The 21,582-nt window shown below is 37.8% G+C and overlaps 2 protein-coding genes across 2 annotated transcripts; both read right to left on the minus strand.

Annotated features, from left to right (window-relative positions):
- Positions 1-7,189: 7,189 nt before the first annotated feature.
- LOC115066265 (protein kinase C, eye isozyme-like) lies at positions 7,190-7,992 on the minus strand. Its single transcript, XM_029550851.2, has 2 exons — positions 7,626-7,992; positions 7,190-7,561 (listed from the first exon to the last, which is right to left on the minus strand). Exons 1-2 carry the CDS (start codon positions 7,806-7,808, stop codon positions 7,397-7,399), a joined length of 348 nt encoding a protein of 115 aa, XP_029406711.2. The 5' UTR covers positions 7,809-7,992; the 3' UTR covers positions 7,190-7,396.
- A 384-nt stretch (positions 7,993-8,376) lies between these two features.
- LOC109579532 (protein kinase C, brain isozyme-like) lies at positions 8,377-20,275 on the minus strand (the record flags this gene model as incomplete). Its single annotated transcript, XM_049451926.1, is given in 10 exon segments — positions 8,377-8,666; positions 8,841-8,981; positions 11,383-11,571; positions 13,570-13,771; positions 14,057-14,322; positions 14,531-14,659; positions 14,770-14,880; positions 16,260-16,377; positions 16,570-16,726; positions 20,147-20,275. Coding segments are annotated over 10 exon segments (1,595 nt in total), but the record flags the coding sequence as incomplete, so codon positions are not given.
- Positions 20,276-21,582: the final 1,307 nt, after the last annotated feature.

Raw genomic sequence — 21,582 nt, forward strand, 5'->3', positions numbered from 1 at the left:
CGTTGACGCTTATTGAAGCTGGCACGGTGATGAAAACGAACGGAATTGATGAGCCAGCGTTAACGCTTAGTGAAGCTGGCACGATGATGAAAACGAACGGGATTGATGAGCCGGCGTTGACGCTTGTTGCAGCGGGCACGGTGATGAAACGAACGGGATTGATGAGCCGGGCGTTGACTTCCCTGCGGAGGAGAAGTGATTAAAAATTGTCCAATGGCAGGAGCACTTACTGCACGCGTTGACTTCTCGCTTTCAACTCATTTTTGCAACCCTCCTCATTATCGCGTTGGCGTTTTCCTAACGGCGCTTAACGGTGTAGGCAGCGGTACTTATGCCAAGCATTTTCGACGCGGCTACGGCAGTGCCATCGCGAGCATTGGCATCACCCAGCGGTGATGCCTTTTCTGCGCGAGGCCTGCGCATTTCCCCCAATTACCGGACAGGGCCATCGCGAGCACTGGCATCACCCAGCGGTGATGCCTTTTCTGCGCGAGGCCTGCGTTTTCCCCCGACTACCGGGCAGGGCCATCGCGTGCACTGGCATCACCCAGCGGTGATGCCTTTTCTGCGCGAGGCCTGCGCTTTCCTCCCTAACTACTGGGCAGGGCCATCGCGAGCACTGGCATCACCCAGCGGTGATGCCTTTTCTGCGCGAGGCCTGCGCATTTCCCCCAACTACCGGGCAGGGCCATCGCGAGCACTGGCATCACCCAGCGGTGATGCCTTTTCTGCGCGAGGCCTGCGCTTTCCCCCTTCTATTGTATAGGGCAGTCATCGCGAGCACTGGCATGATGCCTTTTCTACGCGATGTTCTACCCTACTACTACTACTACCTACTGTTATGTGACTTACCGCTGCCTACTGCTGTTCCCGGTGACCGTCCGATTCGGCGAACTGGAGCAAATGAGCGCACTCAGTGCGAAGTGCTTGCTTATATAGCAAGCACAGCGCAGCTTTCGTCGCGGTAGCGAGGTGAGTATGCGTATGGTGCATTAGGACGTATGGTGGAAAGCTCTAGCGGGGTTCAGCATCGTTGTGTGCGTATGGTGCGGGTACATGGTGTACTGTGGGGCGAAGTTGACGTAACTTATTGGAAGGTGGCAAAAGCCACGTTACATACTAAAAAGTATAAACTTCAAAACTCAATGAACAGAAGTTTTTATTTTAAAAAATCTGGCTTATGAATGAACATATCTTTGATATTATTCTAACTTAAGTCCAAAAACAACCCAACATTTTTTTTTTTTCATCTTTTGAAAATTTTAGAGGTATCTCCCCCCTTAAGACTTGACACTTTAATTATTGAAGAGTGACACAGATTCGGCACAGTTTTCGTCATGACTTCAAAAAAGTTTTAGTACACAAATTTTAGTACCGGTTTTTGTACTATTTTTTTTTTTTTAATAATTTCAATCGAAAATGTAAATTTATTACGAAATTTATCTAAACTTTTTAACTATTTAGCATTAAAAATTGTATTTTTATAAAAGACATATGTATGTATTTGCACAATTTTAGCACTAAAGCTATCTACTCACATTTTTATAAATATTTCAAATTGCACATTCGAAATTAATCTATGTCAACGTTAAATATTCATGGACCTTATTTTTAACGAACCGTTATGATTCAGATGTAACATTTTATTTTACACAAAAAATTAAATGTGCTCTCAACACGGTGCAGTTCCTTTTTACATTTATTCACACACGCATAGACAATTTTTGGTCGAGTTCAATCGATAGTGTCCATTTCCGCACACACAACTTTACAAAAAGCTTTTACACATATCTTTGAAGAGGCATATTAATGAATAAAGTGAGGTGTGTATTAAAGGGCTGCATGAATACGCAAAAAACAAACTTTGAGTCACTGTCCAAAAATTTCAACTCGCACTCACTCATACAACGTAAAAATGAATTCTCATGTTTGGGTAAAATAAGGACCGAGTCTCATTAGTGAGAACAACAACGAGTTCACTCAACTCATAGCACTCTCACAAGTAACGATCCACTCTCTGTAGAATTGGTCTACCAAAGCATTTCATTCTGTTGGTGTGAATTAATTCTGTGCAAGAAGGATGTTGGATGAGTGAATGATGTTCGTGTGAATTAACAACTGTTAACTCGAGTTATTGTAGTTGCACGACTAGAAAGAAGTATGTAAATACGCATAGATAATTACATACGAATGTGAATAAAAAAATGTTTCCAATATTAAATTTTATTGCAATTTTCGTGAAGTTTATTTAGGCATTAATAGATTTAACAAAGTATTATAAAAAATAAAAATATTTTAGAACTAAAACCTGTCCTTTGGAACAATTGAAAAAAAACTCTTTTTAAATCACAAAATACATACAACTTTTAGTTCCAAAGTATCACATTTTTATTAGTTACATTCGCATTCATTTCCAGTCCAATTAACTCATGTGTAAATATACCTATGTATTATGCTGATAAACTGTCGATAAATCGTAAAAAAAACATTAGGGAAAACCAAAAAACATACGTAAACAGAGACACAGGTGTAAATTGTATTACTACATGGCAAATATTAGCAAACAATTCCACTGAATTTCGCGGTCAATTACTTACATCCATTATTTTTGATGAAAAATATGAAATATTAAAATAAAAATCTGACAAAACTATTTTACCCCCTTTTATCTCCCTATACACAAAACAAATGACGAATTTAAATATTTAATAAACTGTCTCGGTTAAGCGTCTACGGTCAGTACAATGCAGGCAAACATGTTGTGTGGAAAACCCTTCCGTTTATCTTCTCTATTTGCTTGCTTAGCTGAACACTATGGGTGCACACTGTTCTGTTAAAAGAATGAGAGAAACAATGAATTCACATAACAATAAGTGACGATCACACACTATTCCACTACTAAGCGAACGCTAACGCTTTGCATTCACTGCTGGTTGATGATATGAGTGTGAGTTGGGTTTGTTTATGAGATGAATGAGCTGAGTCTACCTGCTAGCGATAAACAACAACTCACAATGTCTTCTCTGTATCTGCATTCACATAATTCCAACTCAGCGTCGGCGCTCAACTCGAGTTATGAGATGAATTCATAAATTCTCTGTTGCATTCATAGCGTGAATTAATTCTTGCAACCCTTTACTGTGTATATGCATGCAGCATGTATGTGTGTGTAGAGGCCATAACCATTCATGTCCATTTTATAAATAATTTGCATGTAGCCAACAACGAGGCAATTGCCAGCAAACACATACAAACCACAAGTTGTAAATACATACCATACATGTCAATACCCTCGTTAGTGTTCGTTCCAGCTACTAATTTGTTTGTGCCGAACACTTGAGTGGGCAGTAAAATTTTCAATTTCCATTTTCAGAAGATACTGGATGGATGTTTTTTTTATATCCTTCATATTTTTGTGAACATAAACAGTTAGAAATGTATTAATGAAGGTTTTGGCTTAAATGTTTTGAATTGGAAAATCAAAATTTCTTGAGCTGGCGCCAATTGGAGATTTCAAGTGAAGCCATGTCATTCTCTACATGGTCTTTTCAACGAAGTGAAGGACTTCTTCTTCCTGCCGTCGTATACCTCACTCAACACATCGTTCCATCGAATACGATATTCTGAAGAATGCGGTGGATGCGGAATCATTTCGAAACCCAACTCATGGATTTTTTCACAGTTTTCACTCACTGTGACACTATGCTTTGTCTTGGTGAAATAGCGCTTTCTTTTCGTCAAGTGCGGCCATTTTTCGACAATTTCATCCTTCAAATGGTCCAATAACTCTCTATAATTTTCCCTGTCGATGCTCCTTACCTTTTCGTTTTTCAAGGTAATCAATAAAATTATTCCATTCACATCCCAAAATACAGACGCCAGAACCTTGCCAGCCAGAAGTTGTACTTTTCCACGCTTTTGCGCGGGTTCACCTTGTGATGTCCACTCGGATGATTGTCGATGGACTTCGGAGTGAAATGATGAAGACATGTTTCATCCATTATCACGTATCGATTCAAGAACTCGGTTTTATTACTCTTGATCATCTCCAATTACGGCTCCGACAAGAATATTTTTCTCTCTGAGACACACAAAAACATCTATGTTCGAGTGGAAGAGATCCATCTCGATTTAATCGATGGATGGTGAAAAAGCGATAATTGCAGCAGTTGCTTGGTAAGTTGTACTTGTATGGTGCGTTGTACTGTGAATTGTATGCGTTGAGGAATGCGTGCTGAATTGAAATATAACACTACATAATTTTTCCCTCATATTTCGAAATTGCTCTCTCCTAACAATGGTCCGACTTTTTCAAGTTTCTCCTGTTACTGTATACCCTTAGTTTTCGGATTTCTCTACTTTATTATTAAACACTCTTCACCAAAATTTCATCAATAAATAATTTCTATTAACAATTCTGTAACATGTTGCAACTTGAACTTTTGAAAGTTTTATAATTTAAAAGGTAGTCAAGGTTGTGTATCCAGGGAACAGTCGTAATAGGCGAGTCCATTTTTATGCGCACAAACATATACATTCACAAGTGCACTGCAAAAACCTCACGAAAGAATTCCCAATGGTCGCTGTGCCTTTCTCCAAAATTTATTCTTCCTTTTTACTACGCAAACTGCCAGCCGATGACTTTGGCACTTATAGCCTGCACCAACAACGCATTTTGCCTGCAAAAATTTGCCCAGTTGACTTACAAACCCACAAACCGATATTGCATTTGCATACTAAGGCATGCTGTGTCATGCCAAGCTATGCCGTATGCGGTTGCGGTTTGTATGGCCAACTTGTAGCGTTTAAGGCATCCTTATGTGCTATATGTAGTGTATGTATGCACATACACTTATACTCCTACGGACGTAGGTAGCTGCAAAATGTAAAGCCCATGGAATTGCTACCCCAGCTTGTACCACCAGCCTGTACTCTATATATAATACATATATACATATATATACAAAGCTTTCAACCATTTCTACGTTAAAATTTCATCAATCTTACACCCTCAAAATTGCTTAAGAGCTTCAGATTGAGCTTTTAATATAATCTTGTACGCTTACCAGCAAAATAAAGTGAGATAATAAAATTTCATTCAAATTTGTACTAAAACTTTGATTTTTGATTCACTTTTATTTGGTTCCCTACTTTTTTAAAGAAAAAACACAGAAACTTGAAATTTAATGGTAAATGTTTATTATCATTCAAAAGAACATTCTTTAACATTTACTTTTTGGTCCATCCGTTGATTCCAGTATCCGATAACTCGTTTGAGTACCTCGACTGGTAACGGGCGAATGACACGCATGATGTTTTGCTACAAAGCCCAAATCGAAACGGGACTGTCTGCATAGACTTTAGATTTTGTATTTTAAATTGATGCGATATCCTCCTTTGAAAAAATGTGAATCGGTGATTCCACCGGCTCACTAACCACACGTTGTTTTTACTATATAAGGCGGCAGCTCTTGAATCTCTTCAAGTAGTTTTTCGTCCCAAATGTGAAAACTGTGCTTATTTACGTACCAATTGAGTCAGAAATGGGTCTCATCGCTGCATAAAATTTGGCTTCAAATTGTGTAACCTTCTAGAAAGTTTTTGGGAGACCATACCGCGAAGCGATGTCGCTTGGGAAGATCGAGCCGTTTCAATTCTTGCACAAGTTGTATTTTGTACACGTCCAGTTTAAGATCTCTTCCGAATGCACTCACCACGGACCACGTCCACACTCTCAGCTAAGATGACCATATTTTCGTCATTGCGTGCTGAACGTGGTCTATTCGAATGAGTATTATCCCATAATTAATGATGGCTCTCTAGATGGGTGATGGTGTTGCGAATAGCAAGCTCAGTAAGGCAATTATGTTGAGCATGAGTTGAGCGAAGCGCGCGAATCACATTTTTTACTTAACGTGAATTTTCGTAATAAAATTTCATGTTCAGGCATAAGTCTTACCATTAGGAAATGTCAATCAATACTGAACTAGGCGGAAAGGCTATTGCAAAAAGGGTCTCTACTTGGATTACTCGTTACATATTTCAGGAACACACTGTGAAATTTTTGGAAAAAAATCACGTAGTATTGAGTAATATAAGTTTTCGACACTACTGGAGTGATTCCTGCTTTCTCCATTGATAAAACTTAAAAATTAAATAATCTAATGACCTTATACCAAAAAAGAACAGAATGTAGGAAAAAGCCATCGGTGATAATTTTTTGGCGCGAGAAAGTAATCTTGGTTCCTATAAATTGTTCAAAGAGGGTAACGAACGCATTGACGACGAAGGATCTGTGACGACGAAGGATCAGTGAAACCCATTTCGAAAGATCATTTTGGCCTAAGAAAGGTGAAAGCACGATTGGCTCCAAAATCACTAAATTTTTTCGAAAAACAGTATCGTTTTATTTTCTGTGACAGAATGCATTCCGTCTACCAGGATGTCGTGAAGCATATTATTACTGGCGATGAGTCTTGCACCTATACTCTTGAGCCGGAAACAGATGTTCAGTCGGCCGAATATCGTGGCAAAGGTTGGCCGAAACCAAAAAACCCCACGTCAAAACAGGTCAAAATTAAGGTTATGTTGACAACTTTTTTCAATTATCGAGGTGCGGTACACTCCGAATTCCTTCCGACTGGCCACACTGTGAACGAAGAATACCATTTGAGAATTATGCGTCGTTTGAGCGAAGTGATTCGTAAAGAGACCGAAATTGTCGGCCGACAGCTCTTGGTTTTGCTCCACGGTAATGCAGCGTCGCATTGACTCTGCGTGAGTTTTTTAACAAATTTTTAAGCAATATTGTTCCGCAACCACCGTATTCCCCTGATTTAGCTCTGTGCAGCTTCTGGCTTTTTAGCAAAATAAAACCGGGGAAACCGTTTTGAGTAAATAGAAACATTAAACATGAATCGCCATGGGTATTGAAGGCTATTCCGGAGATTGGAAAAAACGTTGACACAAGTGTATTGTGGGCAAGGGAGATTACTACAAGGAGAACGACATCAATTTTGAAGAATAAATTAATAATTTAAAAGGTCTTACTATTTTCTAAATAAAATATACAAATTTTTAACAAATTCTTTTAGAATATGTGTTTATTAGATTTCAACATGTTAAAATCATTCCAGTCTTTTCAGTCTTCAAACACTCATAATACATATACATATACAATATGTAAATAAATATGTATAAATATTATATAATCGCAATAAATTCCGGATTCACATCAGAGAAACCTATAAAGTCATTCTGATCAAAGTTCATCATAAATGACTCATCGATTGTTGTCAGGTCAGTTTTCTCAGTTATGAAATCTTTATCAATATTCAAAATGTCCTAGCGATGTTTATAAAATAAACGAAATATTAACACTTATTGATAACGAGCTTTAAACTTTAAACTCAGCGCTTACAATTTTTGGCACAATAGGTGGCTCCCCTTCCTTAGCTTCCGCCTTATCCCAGTCAATATTCCTAAAGAATGGATGAGTGGTAACCTCAGAGCGCGCATAGCGTCCGGCACCGAAACGATTGTTTGACTTCTTAGCAAGGAACTTCAAAGCAAAAGATACTCTCGTGAATGAGTTCTTCTAGTGTTTTTATGTCAAAGGTACTCACGCTTGTTAGCACATCCAAAGCCTCTTGTAAGAAGTGTTTCGAAAAGACTGCTTTCTTATCTTTGATATTTTTGAACGTGCTCTTCTGATTCTCAGCGTCGAAGGGATTTTGGCCAGCCAACATTTCGCAAATCACGTTTCGTAATGCACGTATCATATCACGTTTGTTCATCTTGTGTGGCATGTCCTTGTTGTCCAATTTTTTATCGTCTAAACTGAATGAGAAATCGTTACACGAAGTACGATTACAATCCCAGACCTCGATCAGTAAACGTTAGGTCACTGAAATGTTATAATATAAACGCTTTGGAAGTAGCCTTAAAGTAATAAGCAACATAGAGACTCTCTATAGTAAGGCTACAGCAGATAGGCGTCAGTCCGTCCGTGCTATAGAGGAGACGTAAAATGTCTTGTCACTCCCACGAAGTAATACTTTGTGGTTCCGTGTGAGAGTCTTGAGTTGAAAGTAGGTTGCGTTTAGAGGATTAAAGACCAGCACTCCGGCTTTCCACACGACAGCAGGTATGCAAGCTACTTCACTTCGAACATGTGTGTGTCCTTCTTCGCTCACCTACGCTTTGGAAATTCTGCTTAAAATTCTTATAATGGCACGTTGTTCACACGAAAGTACAGTGTGCTCGAAAAACACGCACCGCAACAATATACACACTTACACACCAAACGTTATTGCAGCTGGCTAACGTTTGATTTCCTGCTTCACTTGCTTGCTTCCGTTAAGGCAATGCCATATCCTCGTATACGCTTTATACCGCTCTCTCCCTAGCTTTCGCTTTTCTTTCCGGGGTTGTGTCCTTTCACTTTCTACGCACGCTGTCCGAACGCAGTGCTTTTGGGTGTGTGTGTGTTTGTCTGTGGAGTTTCCGTGCCTTTAAAGGGGCACCGCATAGTCCGGATTCACGTAGGAGAAGCCCCTAAATTCCGTTTGATCCAAATTCATCATAAATACTTTATCCGTTGGTGTCAGATCCGTTTTCTCCGAAGTGAATTGCTTATCGAAATTCGAGACATCTTTGCGATGTTTCTGTGTGTTTGTGTGTATGTGCGTAGCGTAAGGTATTTGCATATTAATTTCACATAGCGAGATGCGTTGACAGTTATTTGAGCGCATAAAGAGAAAAAAGGAGAATATTGGCGAAATAATCAAAAGCATGAATTAAGGTTTTGAAACTTTCTTTTGGTTTTTGCTCTCACTTACAATTTTCGGCTTAAATGGCGGTTGCACTTCACGATTCTCGATTTTCTCCCAATCGATTCGTCGGAAGAACGGATGTATACGCACATCCGCTTCGCCGGTGGGTCCACAACCGAGGCGTTTATTCGGTTGCTTGGTGAGGAACTGCAATAAGAATGAAAATATAGAATGTGAATTTAATTAGTTTCAAATAAATAAAATAGACAAATCAATTATAATTATGTAGGTAATGGCTTTCGGGGTCCACTGTATTTTTTCATGTCGAAGTTTTCGAATTAAGTCAAGAAAGAGATTACTTGATGGAGGTAGCGTTATATTTTGATAAGCATCTTGTATCTTTCCAAACAGATATTTCATTATACTTGTATAGCGATATGGTCTCTTATCTCTTATGTCGAAGCGAGGGCTAAAATAAAAACTTATTTCCACTTGTTTTTTCATTCATTCATGTCAAAAGATTTTCCTCAGGCATTGCAAAATATTTGAATCTGCAAGGAGAAAGCGAAGACGGAGAACCTGAACCCACCAACCAAGGATGCTTGGAATTCTAAATATCCATAATGTAAGTTACTTCCTGAAATCCAACTCCTGTAAACTCCAGAACCTCAGGTCGTAAACGACTGAGTAGATTATGTGCTGTCCACGGGGTAAGTCTTAAAGTTCCGTCGAAAAATAAATTTTTTTATTTGAGAAATAGTCATTTTGCCAAAAAATTGTACTTTGCTCATTCCTTCGATTAATTAGTAGATTTAACATAAATTTAACGAAATCTGTTTGGTTTTTTTAATTTCAGAAAATACAGTGGCCACCGCAAAACGTCTTTTTTGAGAGAAGCTTCCGGAGATCAGCCGTAGTTCCTTTCCAAATAAATATATTTACTAATAATAAGTTTTAAAGTCTCAGTTAAAAGATCTCAGTTGGAAGATAACATATATGTACACATTTTTGGATCAATAAGTATAAAAGTTCTCTCAGAAATGTCATCAATTCAATATCCTAAGTCGGACATTAGTTCGTGGTGAATGAGTGAACTGACTCAAAATAGGGTTTGGTCCTATAAATATGAAAAAAGGACACGGAAACTCTTTTCCAAAAATACTGTAACTTAGGCTGCGTATGACTTTTTCGTATTTTCAAAAATAAGGAGAACTTTAGTGGGCTTTAATATGACTTTTAAAGCGCATTGCTGAAAGTACTTAAAGCTATCCAAGAAAATCAAAAAATTCGAGTTTGAGTAGTGCTTCGACTAATGAAAGAAACACTGGCATAAGTGCATAATATCGAATGGTTACTATGTATATTGAAGGCGACAACGTACATATAGGCAAGAGAATAAATATTTTTTCAAGAAACGAAAATTCATGTTATTTTTTTGAACACACCTCATATAGTAAGTATAATTAATAATCGTTTCGGATAGGTTACAAACTAAAATTACCTCATTGTCTAATACTCATTGGAGAGTTGATAAGAGGTCCTGAAGTACCTGCCAAAAACAAATTTTCTACAGTTAGTAAATTGAAAATTTTTTTCCTTTCACAACGTGCATGACATCACAGTATTGTTTGATTGCTTTAGTTATTAAACTACTAGAGTGCAGATTTCCGGGCTAATGGTTCACGAAAATACTTCTCTGATATACACCTTATTTTCCCGCACTACGAAGAAAGAGTGTTCAAAGTTGAGCTTTGATGATTACCTCTTTAACTATTTAATCGGTTTAAATTTTTTTTAAATACAGAAGGCGTTGAAGATATATATATACATATAATATATAAAAAAATTGTAAATTGGCAAAATAATTATAAGAACACAAAGACTTTACTGTTCTCAAGAACTAAATTTAAAATTTTAGTATTTTAGCAATTCCCTTTTGAGGATTTTTTTAAAATAATTTTTTCAAATTGTCTAGATAATAAACTATACGCCAAAAGTTTAACAAATTCTATTTCTAATAATCTCAATTAAACCGTCCAAACTCATTGTGTATAAGCATTAAAAGGCTTAAAATATTATTAAATTCATAAAAGCTCAACAATAGCTGCTTTATTTAACAAATATATGAAAAACCACGTTCTCTGTCGAAAACTGTGTACAAATTTCTAAAACAATATGCTTCAAAATTTAAAAAAATTTTTGGTCTAAACTTTAATCCTCTGTCTTATGTTTAATTAAAATTTGCAAGGTCACACTAATTTATGCAAAAAGGATACCATATATAAAGAATACACATATTTGGTGCTTATGTATAACTTATTACACTCCATATATATATGCATAGTAAGCACGAATGTGGACTTGTTTGCCGGACATTTAAAATTAATTTATGCCCAACGACACATGTGTGCATAGCTAATGATGTCCGACGACAGTAAACAAAGCCAAAATTTATATGGATAAATATAAACAAAAGAACAGTTTATAGTTTAAAGCTTTAATGGAACATTGAAAAACATGAAAATATACATATACTATACAGTTTAGAGATAGTAAGTATTTTTTTTAATATACGTACATATAACGAAATATTTCACTTTTTACTCACCCCTTTGCACGCCTCTTTGGCCTCCTTGCTCAAACTCTTCGGATAGGAGGCATTGTGATCGGTAATGGCAGCAAACAACTCTTCTTCATCCTCACCATCGAACGGCGGCTGGCCGACGAGCATTTCGTAGAGCAAGACACCATAAGCCCACCAGTCTACCGATTTGCCGTAGGGTTGATATAGAATGATCTGTTGACAAAAAATAATAGTGAAATAAGTGTAAGTGAAAATAAAACTGGAAGGGTTCAAGGAGTTAAAGCGGTTGCCAAAATAGCTTATCTAACTGTTTCGAAATTGTGTCAGACTCAATAATGGAGTATATGAGTTCTAATGCTCTCGTTGTGGTTTTGCGAAAGTGAGCATAGACAGCGATTACAGTCTTTAAAAATAAGTATTTATAAATATGGAGCTCTCCGGTCTCACTGAACGACTTTTACATGCTAAAAGTGGCGAAGTTATAGTTTTTATCTTTATTAAACACAAATAATATGATTTCTTCGTCTCATCGTTTCCAAGTGTCCTTATATAGTTTTTATAAGGTTAGGTAGATGGCTTCAAAGATCCATATGGACCGGTATATCTAGTCCCTTGTGAAGCCATAGGAAAGAAGAACTCCTGCGTTCGAACTTATAAATTAGCAAAACGCTTAGTAGAGAAAACAAATTTGAATAGGCGTTCAATTTTCGCTGCCGTCAGTTCGGAAGGTATGCGCTCTCAATTATTTAAGTCTAAATCTCTCAAACACGAGACATTCAAGAAGGACTTCCTTTGTTGACTTGTTTTCGCCACATTTTCCTCCAAACAGCTTCTGCAAACAGGCAATGGCCTGTTAAAAGCCCCACTACTAAGAATTGAAAAAATGTTAACTAGATCTCTTGTGATTAATCTTGGTCCAAAAGGTTTTTGGTTCAGCGCTGACCAAGCTTTCGCGAAGCCCAGCTATCTAGTAGTAGAACACAAGAGAATACGAGAGCACCGACCCACTCCCATTCTACCGTTAACGGTTCTAACATCCCTTCCGTTGCAAGCTCATCAGCTTTATAATTTTTAGCGCTATGGCCTGGAACCCATACCAGTCTTATCACAAAAACACTAGATGCTATTGATAGCGAGGTAAGGAACTCTCAACCAACCCTGAATGTTCTGTTAATGGGTACAATGCTGGTACCGCCTCTCTAGTATCTGAGTGAATGGTCCCTTTTCTGAAGGAGGCTGCACTCCGAAGTAGTAGATCAGTTGATACCGTAATGGCTGCAACATCGGCTTGGAAAACAATGCAATAGTCAGGAAGTCTGAAGCTGGAGTTAATAGAAAGCTCCTGGCAGTAAACCCTCCACCACTCTTTCCGTCAAACTTTGACCCACTGTAAAGAAGCTAATTGCCCCTCTCCCCCAGCGGCTTCTTCCCACCCACAACTCCTTCGTCGGTATATGGGCAGAAAAGGAGCCGCCAGAATTTGGTTCGGCGACTCCTGATCTAAGTGATCCGGTAAGAAGTCAAAGTGTGTGAGGATATCCGAGTGTTCAGATACGTCTTCTTTTAAGAACATATATTCAACTTTCTCAGCCATAGACCTTCCGACGATGGCTACTGGTACTATGTGCAAGACGGCGTTATGGGCCGTGGTTAAAATGAACCTCGAGTTCCTTTGCAAGTGTTGACTCTTCTAGAGCCCTCCGTCACATAAAGACTCCATGGAAAATAATGGGCTTGATTATGGTGTCATAGAGTCAGAGGATCACTTTCGGTGAGAGACCTCACCATTACCCCGTCACTAATTTCTGATGAGTGTCACTCCGTAATACTGAGGTGTCAGAATGAGGAAAGAAGGACATAAAAACTTTCACTTAACGCTGCGAGTTATTAGATAATATTGCTTGCCGACCGTCGCCGAAGTTATTGCCGCAGTATACTAGGGTCTCTAAATTGTTTTGCAGATAAATAAACAAAAATGGCGCGCCTCAAAAAACACAACCACACACAAATCGACTCGAATCGGAACTAATTGGTGTCGGCAGACACACCGACGCACACTCAGGCACACTTAAACAACATTTGTGTTTATCTTTGAAATGAAATCGAAATTTGAGTTCCAATTATTTTAGCAACAACTTGCAACAATATACACAAACACACACACACTTCAGTTTCCCTTTCAATGAGCGCGTTGGGTATCTTTTTACTCACCTCGGGTGCTATGTAGTCGGGTGTGCCGCAGAATGTCTTTGTTGTCTTATCACCAATAATATTCTCCTTACACATGCCGAAGTCGGCAATTTTAACATGACCATCGGCATCCAAGAGAACATTGTCCAATTTCAAATCCCGATACAAAATGCCTTTACTGTGTAGAAAGAAGAGGCCGGCGGCTATTTCGGCTGCGTAAAAGCTAATAGATTGGCAAAAGAAAAATAGAAAACAAAATGTGAAAAGGTATTTGTATAGAAAATAAAGTAGCAAATCGAAAAAGATTTTAAAGTGAGATTGTGCAAAGAAACCACTGCAAATAATACACTGCCGAGATTGGCCACTTCACCGAGTTCAATCATCGGCACAAAAGTCACTTGCGGCAGAGGTCAGTCAATACATACGGATATTTGTCCTTTGCTCTCTTATTTTTACTTCATTTTATTCTGTATTTTCTTTTGTTATTGAGCTTTTGCTTCATACTTACACAGCTACCGGCTCCTTGAATTTGCCGAATTGTTGTATTTGAAACATCAAATCGCCACCATTGACGTACTCCATGACAAAGAAGAGACGATCTAACGTTTGGAAGCATGAGTGCAGCTGTACTAGGAATGGCGGCTTTTCGCCCAAAGCCAAAACACGTTTCTCAATCATTGTACACTCGACATCGTCGTCCTGTATGATGACGTCCTTTTTGAGTATTTTAATGGCGAAGAGATCTTCGGTGCCCTTGCGTTCGGCCAACATGACCTGTTGTGGTTGAATAGAAGATTAAAGCAGAAGGGAAAATGCTTTATGAAAGCGAAAGCCAAATGATTTTTGAACAGAAAAATGAAGTCATAGAACTTTCGAATAAGTAGCACACATGCGCGTCGTTTAAAATGTGTCCGTATCAGGCTTTCAATAATGTTACAATTTGTTCTTTTCAATAACTCTGCAGACAACTCCACACACTCACCTTGCCGAATGAACCTTTTCCCAGCACTTTTATGAAATTGAAATCGGTAGCACGTATCATATCCTTTTTAGATTGTGTCTGTGTATTTGTATCGCTACGCATCACCAGTGGTTTCTTTTGTGATGATTTCTGCGAATGAAATGCGAGAAGAGAGTTGTAAGTAAATCCTACACATGTGTGCATTGTGAGTTCAAATATTATTTCAAAGATTGGCTTATTGGAGTTTTTCTGGAATTTACCCGCATTTGACTTTTGAGTTTAAGTAGATCCTGTGTGGCATCGGCGCATGGCACATTGTAGTATTCGCCCTCCTCTTGTGTGAGCAATTTGAACCAGCCATCCGCGGGGTTCTGAAAAATTGTATTGCATTAAGTATTTGACAGTTTTTAAAAAATAATAACAGTTTTTCAGAATAACAAAATTTGCTTGCGCCACAGTTTCAACATACTCTGGAAAATATAGTTAGAAAGCAAAAGATTCGTAGATATTGCTACTTCGAAGTGGTTAAAGATCTTCATATGAGTGTCGGTTTAAAGATTTTTAGAAAACTATAGTCGCTACATGATACGAAAGTGTGATCAAAGTAGAGGTACCTTTTTAATAGCGTGCTTTTGGAGATCGCGCGTGAGTCGTGTCAAACTGTAAGGTCAAGTTTGTTCAGCATTGTTTGTCATTTCATGGAGAGACTTACCCCTGAACAACGCTTACAAATCGTTCAACTTATTACGAAAATTCAAGTTCTGTAAAGAATGTGTTTCGCGCCTTTCGCTCAACTTAAAGAAAACATAATCGTCCTACTGAGCGTACTATTCGTAAAACCATCATCCATCTTGAGACCCAGAATTCATTTTTGGATAATGTTTAACCGAACAGCCCTTGTCCAGCATGCAATTAAGAAAATATAGCAGTCGTTGCTCAGAGTGTACCCGAAGATCATGGAGAGTCGATTCGGTGACGTTCGCTGCTGCTCGAACTAACGTATGAAACGACTTGGCGCATTTTACGTCGAGATCACAAATTGAAAGCGTACAAAATATAACTTGTGCAAGAACGGAATACGCTCGACCTTTCCAAGGGACATCGATTCGCTCTATGGGTTCTGGAAAAGTTCCGACGTTTTTGAGCAAAATTTTGTTCACCAATGAGTTCCATTTCTGGCTAAATGGGTACGTAAGCAAGCAAGATTGCGTATTTGGAACGAAGAGAAGCCTGAAGAGATTCAAGAGCTGTCATTTCGTCTGGAAAAAACAACGGTTTATAGGCCGGTTTAAATCATCGGTCCATATTTCTTCAAAAATAATATGGGTGAGAACGTAACCGTCAATGACGACCGTTATTGCACCATGATAACCCAATATTTAATACCTGAAATCGTAGCTCGTTATCTCGGCGACATTTGTTTTCAACAAGACGGCACCATTTCCCATACATCGCATCAATTAATGAATTTATTGAGAGAACACTTCGGTTATCAGATAGTTTCACGTTTTGGGAGGGCCTATTTGCCATCAAGATCGTGTAATATCCCACAGTTAGACTTTTTCCTGTGGGGACATGCAAAGCTTAAAGTCCCGTTTTAAATCAGGCCTTGGAGCAAAACATCACGAGTATCATTCGCCAGTTACTAGTCGATCGAACGAGTAATCGAAAGTTGGGCAAAACGTATGGACTATTTGAAACGTAGCTGTGCCCAACTTTTGAAAAAGATATGTAACTGTTAATAACTCACCTTAATAATTTCGGATATACCGAATGACAAAGCGCCCATAAAATCATTGCGCGATGTGCGGTCCCAATCCCAGACCTCGATAAGTACACGCCGATCTTTGTCTTCTGGCTTGAGATCACTGAAAGGAGAGAAATGCCAGAACGTTGTCTTGGTAAATCACAAATTAAACTAAAAGTTAACAGTTGTATAACAAAAATATAGCTTTTACTACGAAGAGAAACAGCTTTCACACAAACATACAAGTTTTTCTAAATCCACATATGTTATTCAACAATTTGAAGTGCTTGCTGTATTATCAATAATTACTCACTATTTGATGGTCTCATTCCACACAGGATTTAGACAAGCCTTGATGGTGCGCGTCTTCTTCTTGGACTTTTCATGCTCATCTGGAATTAGTTTGACCTTAACATAGGGATCACTAAGACCATTCGGGTCCATTGGAATGAGATTACGGCCTTCTTTGACTGAAAGGAAGTAAGAGATTTTTAAATGAATTATAAATGGATATAACGGGTGATTTTTTTGAGGTTAGGATTTTCATGCATTAGTATTTGACAGATCACGTGGGATTTCAGACATGGTGTCAAAGAGAAAGATGCTCAGTATGCTTTGACATTTCATCATGAATAGACTTACTAACGAGCAACGCTTGCAAATCATTGAATTTTATTACCAAAATCAGTGTTCGGTTCGAAAATTTTTTATCGACAAATTTTGTTCAGCGATGAGGCTCATTTCTGGTTGAATGGCTACGTAAATAAGCAAAATTGCCGCATTTGGGGTGAAGAGCAACCAGAAGCCGTTCAAGAACTGCCCATGCATCCCGAAAAATGCACTGTTTGGTGTGGTTTGTACGCTGGTGGAATCATTGGACCGTATTTTTTCAAAGATGCTGTTGGACGCAACGTTACGGTGAATGGCGATCGCTATCGTTCGATGCTAACAAACTTTTTGTTGCCAAAAATGGAAGAACTGAACTTGGTTGACATGTGGTTTCAACAAGATGGCGCTACATGCCACACAGCTCGCGATTCTATGGCCATTTTGAGGGAAAACTTCGGACAACAATTCATCTCAAGAAATGGACCCGTAAGTTGGCCACCAAGATCATGCGATTTAACGCCTTTAGACTATTTTTTGTGGGGCTACGTCAAGTCTAAAGTCTACAGAAATAAGCCAGCAACTATTCCAGCTTTGGAAGACAACATTTCCGAAGAAATTCGGGCTATTCCGGCCGAAATGCTCGAAAAAGTTGCCCAAAATTGGACTTTCCGAATGGACCACCTAAGACGCAGCCGCGGTCAACATTTAAATGAAATTATGTTCAAAAAGTAAATGTCATGAACCAATCTAACGTTTCAAATAAAGAACCGATGAGATTTTGCAAATTTTATGCGTTTTTTTTAAAAAAAAGTTATCAAGCTCTTAAAAAATCACCCTTTACAAGTATATGTGTAACATGCGTGTGAATATAATAATATATAATATGATAACATAAATATGTAATAATATAAATATATGAATACATATGTACTTAGATAAAGATATGTTAGCATATTTTTATATTTAACTTACAAAAGGCGAAAATGAAGATCAAAAAATATACAGACATAAATTAAAAAGAAAAAGTAAAAAATAGCGAGTGTAGTCGAACATGTATTCATTGTTGCTTGATTTGAATACAGTAAAGTGAAGAAATAAGGTGAATCTTAAAATCATGTTAGCGAAGAAGTAGGCGTGGTTGTGCTTCAATTTCGCTCGATTTTGCCCCGAAATATAAAAATGTCAGGAGAACGTGATGCATCAAATTTGATTCCAACTAAAGGTAGCGGTGCCATGTCCATTGTAAAATGCTACAACGACTCTTAAGAATCCCATCCATACCATATTTAATTAATGAGTCATTGCACTTTTAGTAGTTTTCAACAGTTGTATGGGGAGTGGGGTTACCCTTCTATTTTATTATTTTGGTTAAGTAGTTTGTGGGATATGTATGCACAATAAATGTAACCTTTTTTAAATTTTAATTCACAGATGTCTCTCTGCTGTTATTCCCTATACGAAATTACAGTTTTGTATTATTTCAGCTCAGTGATGGCGTTTTATATGTTTTCACTGAAAAGTGGTCTGGGGGCATAACTGTGGACCGGTTTTGTCCGTCTACAATACCTAACTTCTCATGGTGTCGAGTGTCAAATGTCGGATGTATCAAGTTTCAACAAAATACGTAGGTTGTCATTTATATCGTAGGTTAGTCATCGAAATCGCTTTATTGTTTTCAAAATATTCTCCATTAAGATCTATGGACTTTTGCCTGCGTTTGTACCAATTGTCGAAGCATTTCATCACTCTGATTGAGGAATCCCCAAAACATGCCCTTTAAACGCCTAAAGGACAATACGGTGGATGACTCATTAAATTAATGTATTGAATGCTCAAAATTGCAATTGTTTCAGTCCATTTTTGAGAATTCGTCTTGAAAAGTGGCCATCCTCAGAATTTACTGCTCTGTATTTTTCCATTGGTATTGTTGTGACATATCCACTTTTTCTAAAAATAAAAACAGGCAACCAATTGCTTGGAAACGCTTCGTCCGCAAACAACTTTTTTGGATTCCCATAGAGGCGATTGCTGTTTACTTTCGGCCGCATACCCGTAAATCCACGTTTCATCATCTGTCACAATTTCATAGACGTGTTTTGCAGCCCGCTATCGTAGTTTGTGAACATTTTAATCGACAACTGAGATGGATTCCAAAGAGAACAAATTTTTTTGCGGTCAAATGCTCATACAATATTAAATGTTTGCTAGTCCCACTAATGCTTAGAGTTGTCTCAATCCCCCTATAGGTCACATAACGATTTTGCAATATCACTTTGTGCAGAGCATCAATAGTTATCGAAACAAGAACTGATTTTGGTCGACCTCAACGAAATTCGTCTTGGAGTGATCACTGACCTCGATTAGATTCACCATACAATCGATAAACACTGGTCCTTTATGGAGCTTCATCGTCCAAAATTGTATAAAGTTCATCAATGCATTCCTGCTGAGATAATCTACGTCAGTGTAAAAAATAATCTGTCGACGTAAATCCATTTTCCGACAAGAATACTTTAAGCTACTGTAAACAACACAACTAGCGCTCGTATGTATGTCTAAACGTTCTGAGTACTCATATAATCATCAAAATTGTCAAACTTTACCATAAAATTGTATGTTTCCAGATTACAACACTAGTGTGGCAAAATACCGAAATATAAAAGGCTACCTGCGTACCTAAACTTTACTCAAGTTACAGCTTGTACAGGCGGTCAGAGAGTTCTTCGAAATTCAATTCGTCTCGTCATATAACTATATAACTCTTTATTTTATAGGTGTCGCAAACAACCGTTAGCTGAACAAAACTAATATACTCTGTAGCAACATGATAGGTGAGTATCAAAAAAGTTAAATTAAAAATAAATTTAAATATTTAAAAATAAATAGTATATATAATATATATAGGTAATATAAAAATAATAAATTTATGAAAAATATATATGTACATATATACATATTATGACCAAAAATAATAGCATACTTTCTTTAAATTATACGAAAATTTATATATATACATACAATGTACAAAAATATTTATGAAACCTAACGAAAAATAAAAATAAAATAAAATTTATTGATTCCAAAATAATTTTTAAAATAAATTAACAAACTTGTCTATAAATGAAAAGTCTAATTTTTGAATTGATTGAAAGTAATATATAATATATGTATGTATATAAAAACAATAATAACAACAATAATAAGTTTTTTATTTTTTTTATATTAAAAAAAGTTCATAAAGTCGTACAAAGTTTTATTAATTTTCAATAAGCCCAACTTACTTTGCACCGTCAGCAAATTCTCCTTCACATTCAATTCCAAATTGATGCGTCCACGACGTTCGGTGTGATCGCAACCGCACAAGCTCGGCACATTCTCCTTGCAGCGGGCATGCACATTCATGTCACATGCTGTTCGTTAGCATAAAAGCCAAGTTGCGGTGGGAAAGTTACAAAAAAGGTGTGCATATATTAAAAATTATGTTCAAATCAGTATTTGTGTGTTTAGCATAAAATAAATAAAAAGAAAAGAAAAAACTTTGTAAACAACTTGTAGCTGCTATAAAATTGACTAAACTCCATTTTGACTAAGCTGAGCGCCAAGTGAAAGTGAAAGTGTATAAAAGTAATAAAAGATGTATAAAAAAGTAAACAAACACACTCACACACACACGTATACAATGCGTACAGCAATAAAAGACCCACACATACATAAACATATACTCACATACAAAGCGTTTGCGCGTTCAACACATACTTACAATTTAAATTGAAATTGGTTGTTATCAATAAATTTTGTATTTCGGGTTGCGTACATTTTCTTACCTGTGTGTCTGGCTTCATGACTTCGAAATGAGTGCGTTGAATAATAATTTGATGCTTAAAAATATGTATTTATGTAAAAAGAACATTCTTAAGACTAATCAGCTAACCAATTTGTCAACGGTGAAATGTTTAGGTAAAAAACACCCCCACTGAAAAGAAGAAAACAGTCTCGAATGAGAATCCCCCCTTTGGATGACGACCACTGCGACATGCATCTGAGATGCTGCGTTTCTTAATTAGCAAGGTGCCGCTGCTGAGCTGGTTGATACCCTCGTAAGAGTAAAGGCTGACATCACCGCCGTCGAAGAAAAGCGGTGGACGGGACAACGTCTAGGTCCTAGGACATTTACAACAGTGGCAAAATAAAGGAGCAGTAATTGGGTGTCGGATTCATGGTGGAAGAGAGACTCCGTCGTCGAGTCCTGGGATTCACTCCAGTAGATGAACGTCTGGCCACAATCCACATCAAAGCGAAGTAGTCGAGGAGAATGATTTGCGCCAACATCTTGAAGGATGAGAAAGACGGTATGACCAAAGATGTCTTCTATGAGCGCCTGGAGCGCACCTATGAGAGCTGCTCCCGCCATGATATTAAAATCGTGCTTTTTGATTTTAACACCAGGGTGGGCAAAGAAGATATATTTGGCACAAGAGTTGGTAAATTCGCCCTCCTTTTTGAAACTGAGGCCCGAAATATGGTTATCTGTAGTACTATAATCCGGCTTATGTAAATTCTTTAAGCTACCTGGCTATCTTCGGATCGAAAAGTAACAAATCAGAATGATCATGTTGTGTGGAACGGAAGACACGTCTCCAATGTTTAAGACGCTTCGACGTCCTAGACTCGGACCACTATCCTGCTGTAGCCAAGATACGCACCAGCCTCTGTGCAG

Source organism: Bactrocera dorsalis, chromosome 3 (genome assembly GCF_023373825.1).
Source record: "Bactrocera dorsalis isolate Fly_Bdor chromosome 3, ASM2337382v1, whole genome shotgun sequence".
Lineage (NCBI taxonomy): Eukaryota > Metazoa > Arthropoda > Insecta > Diptera > Tephritidae > Bactrocera > Bactrocera dorsalis.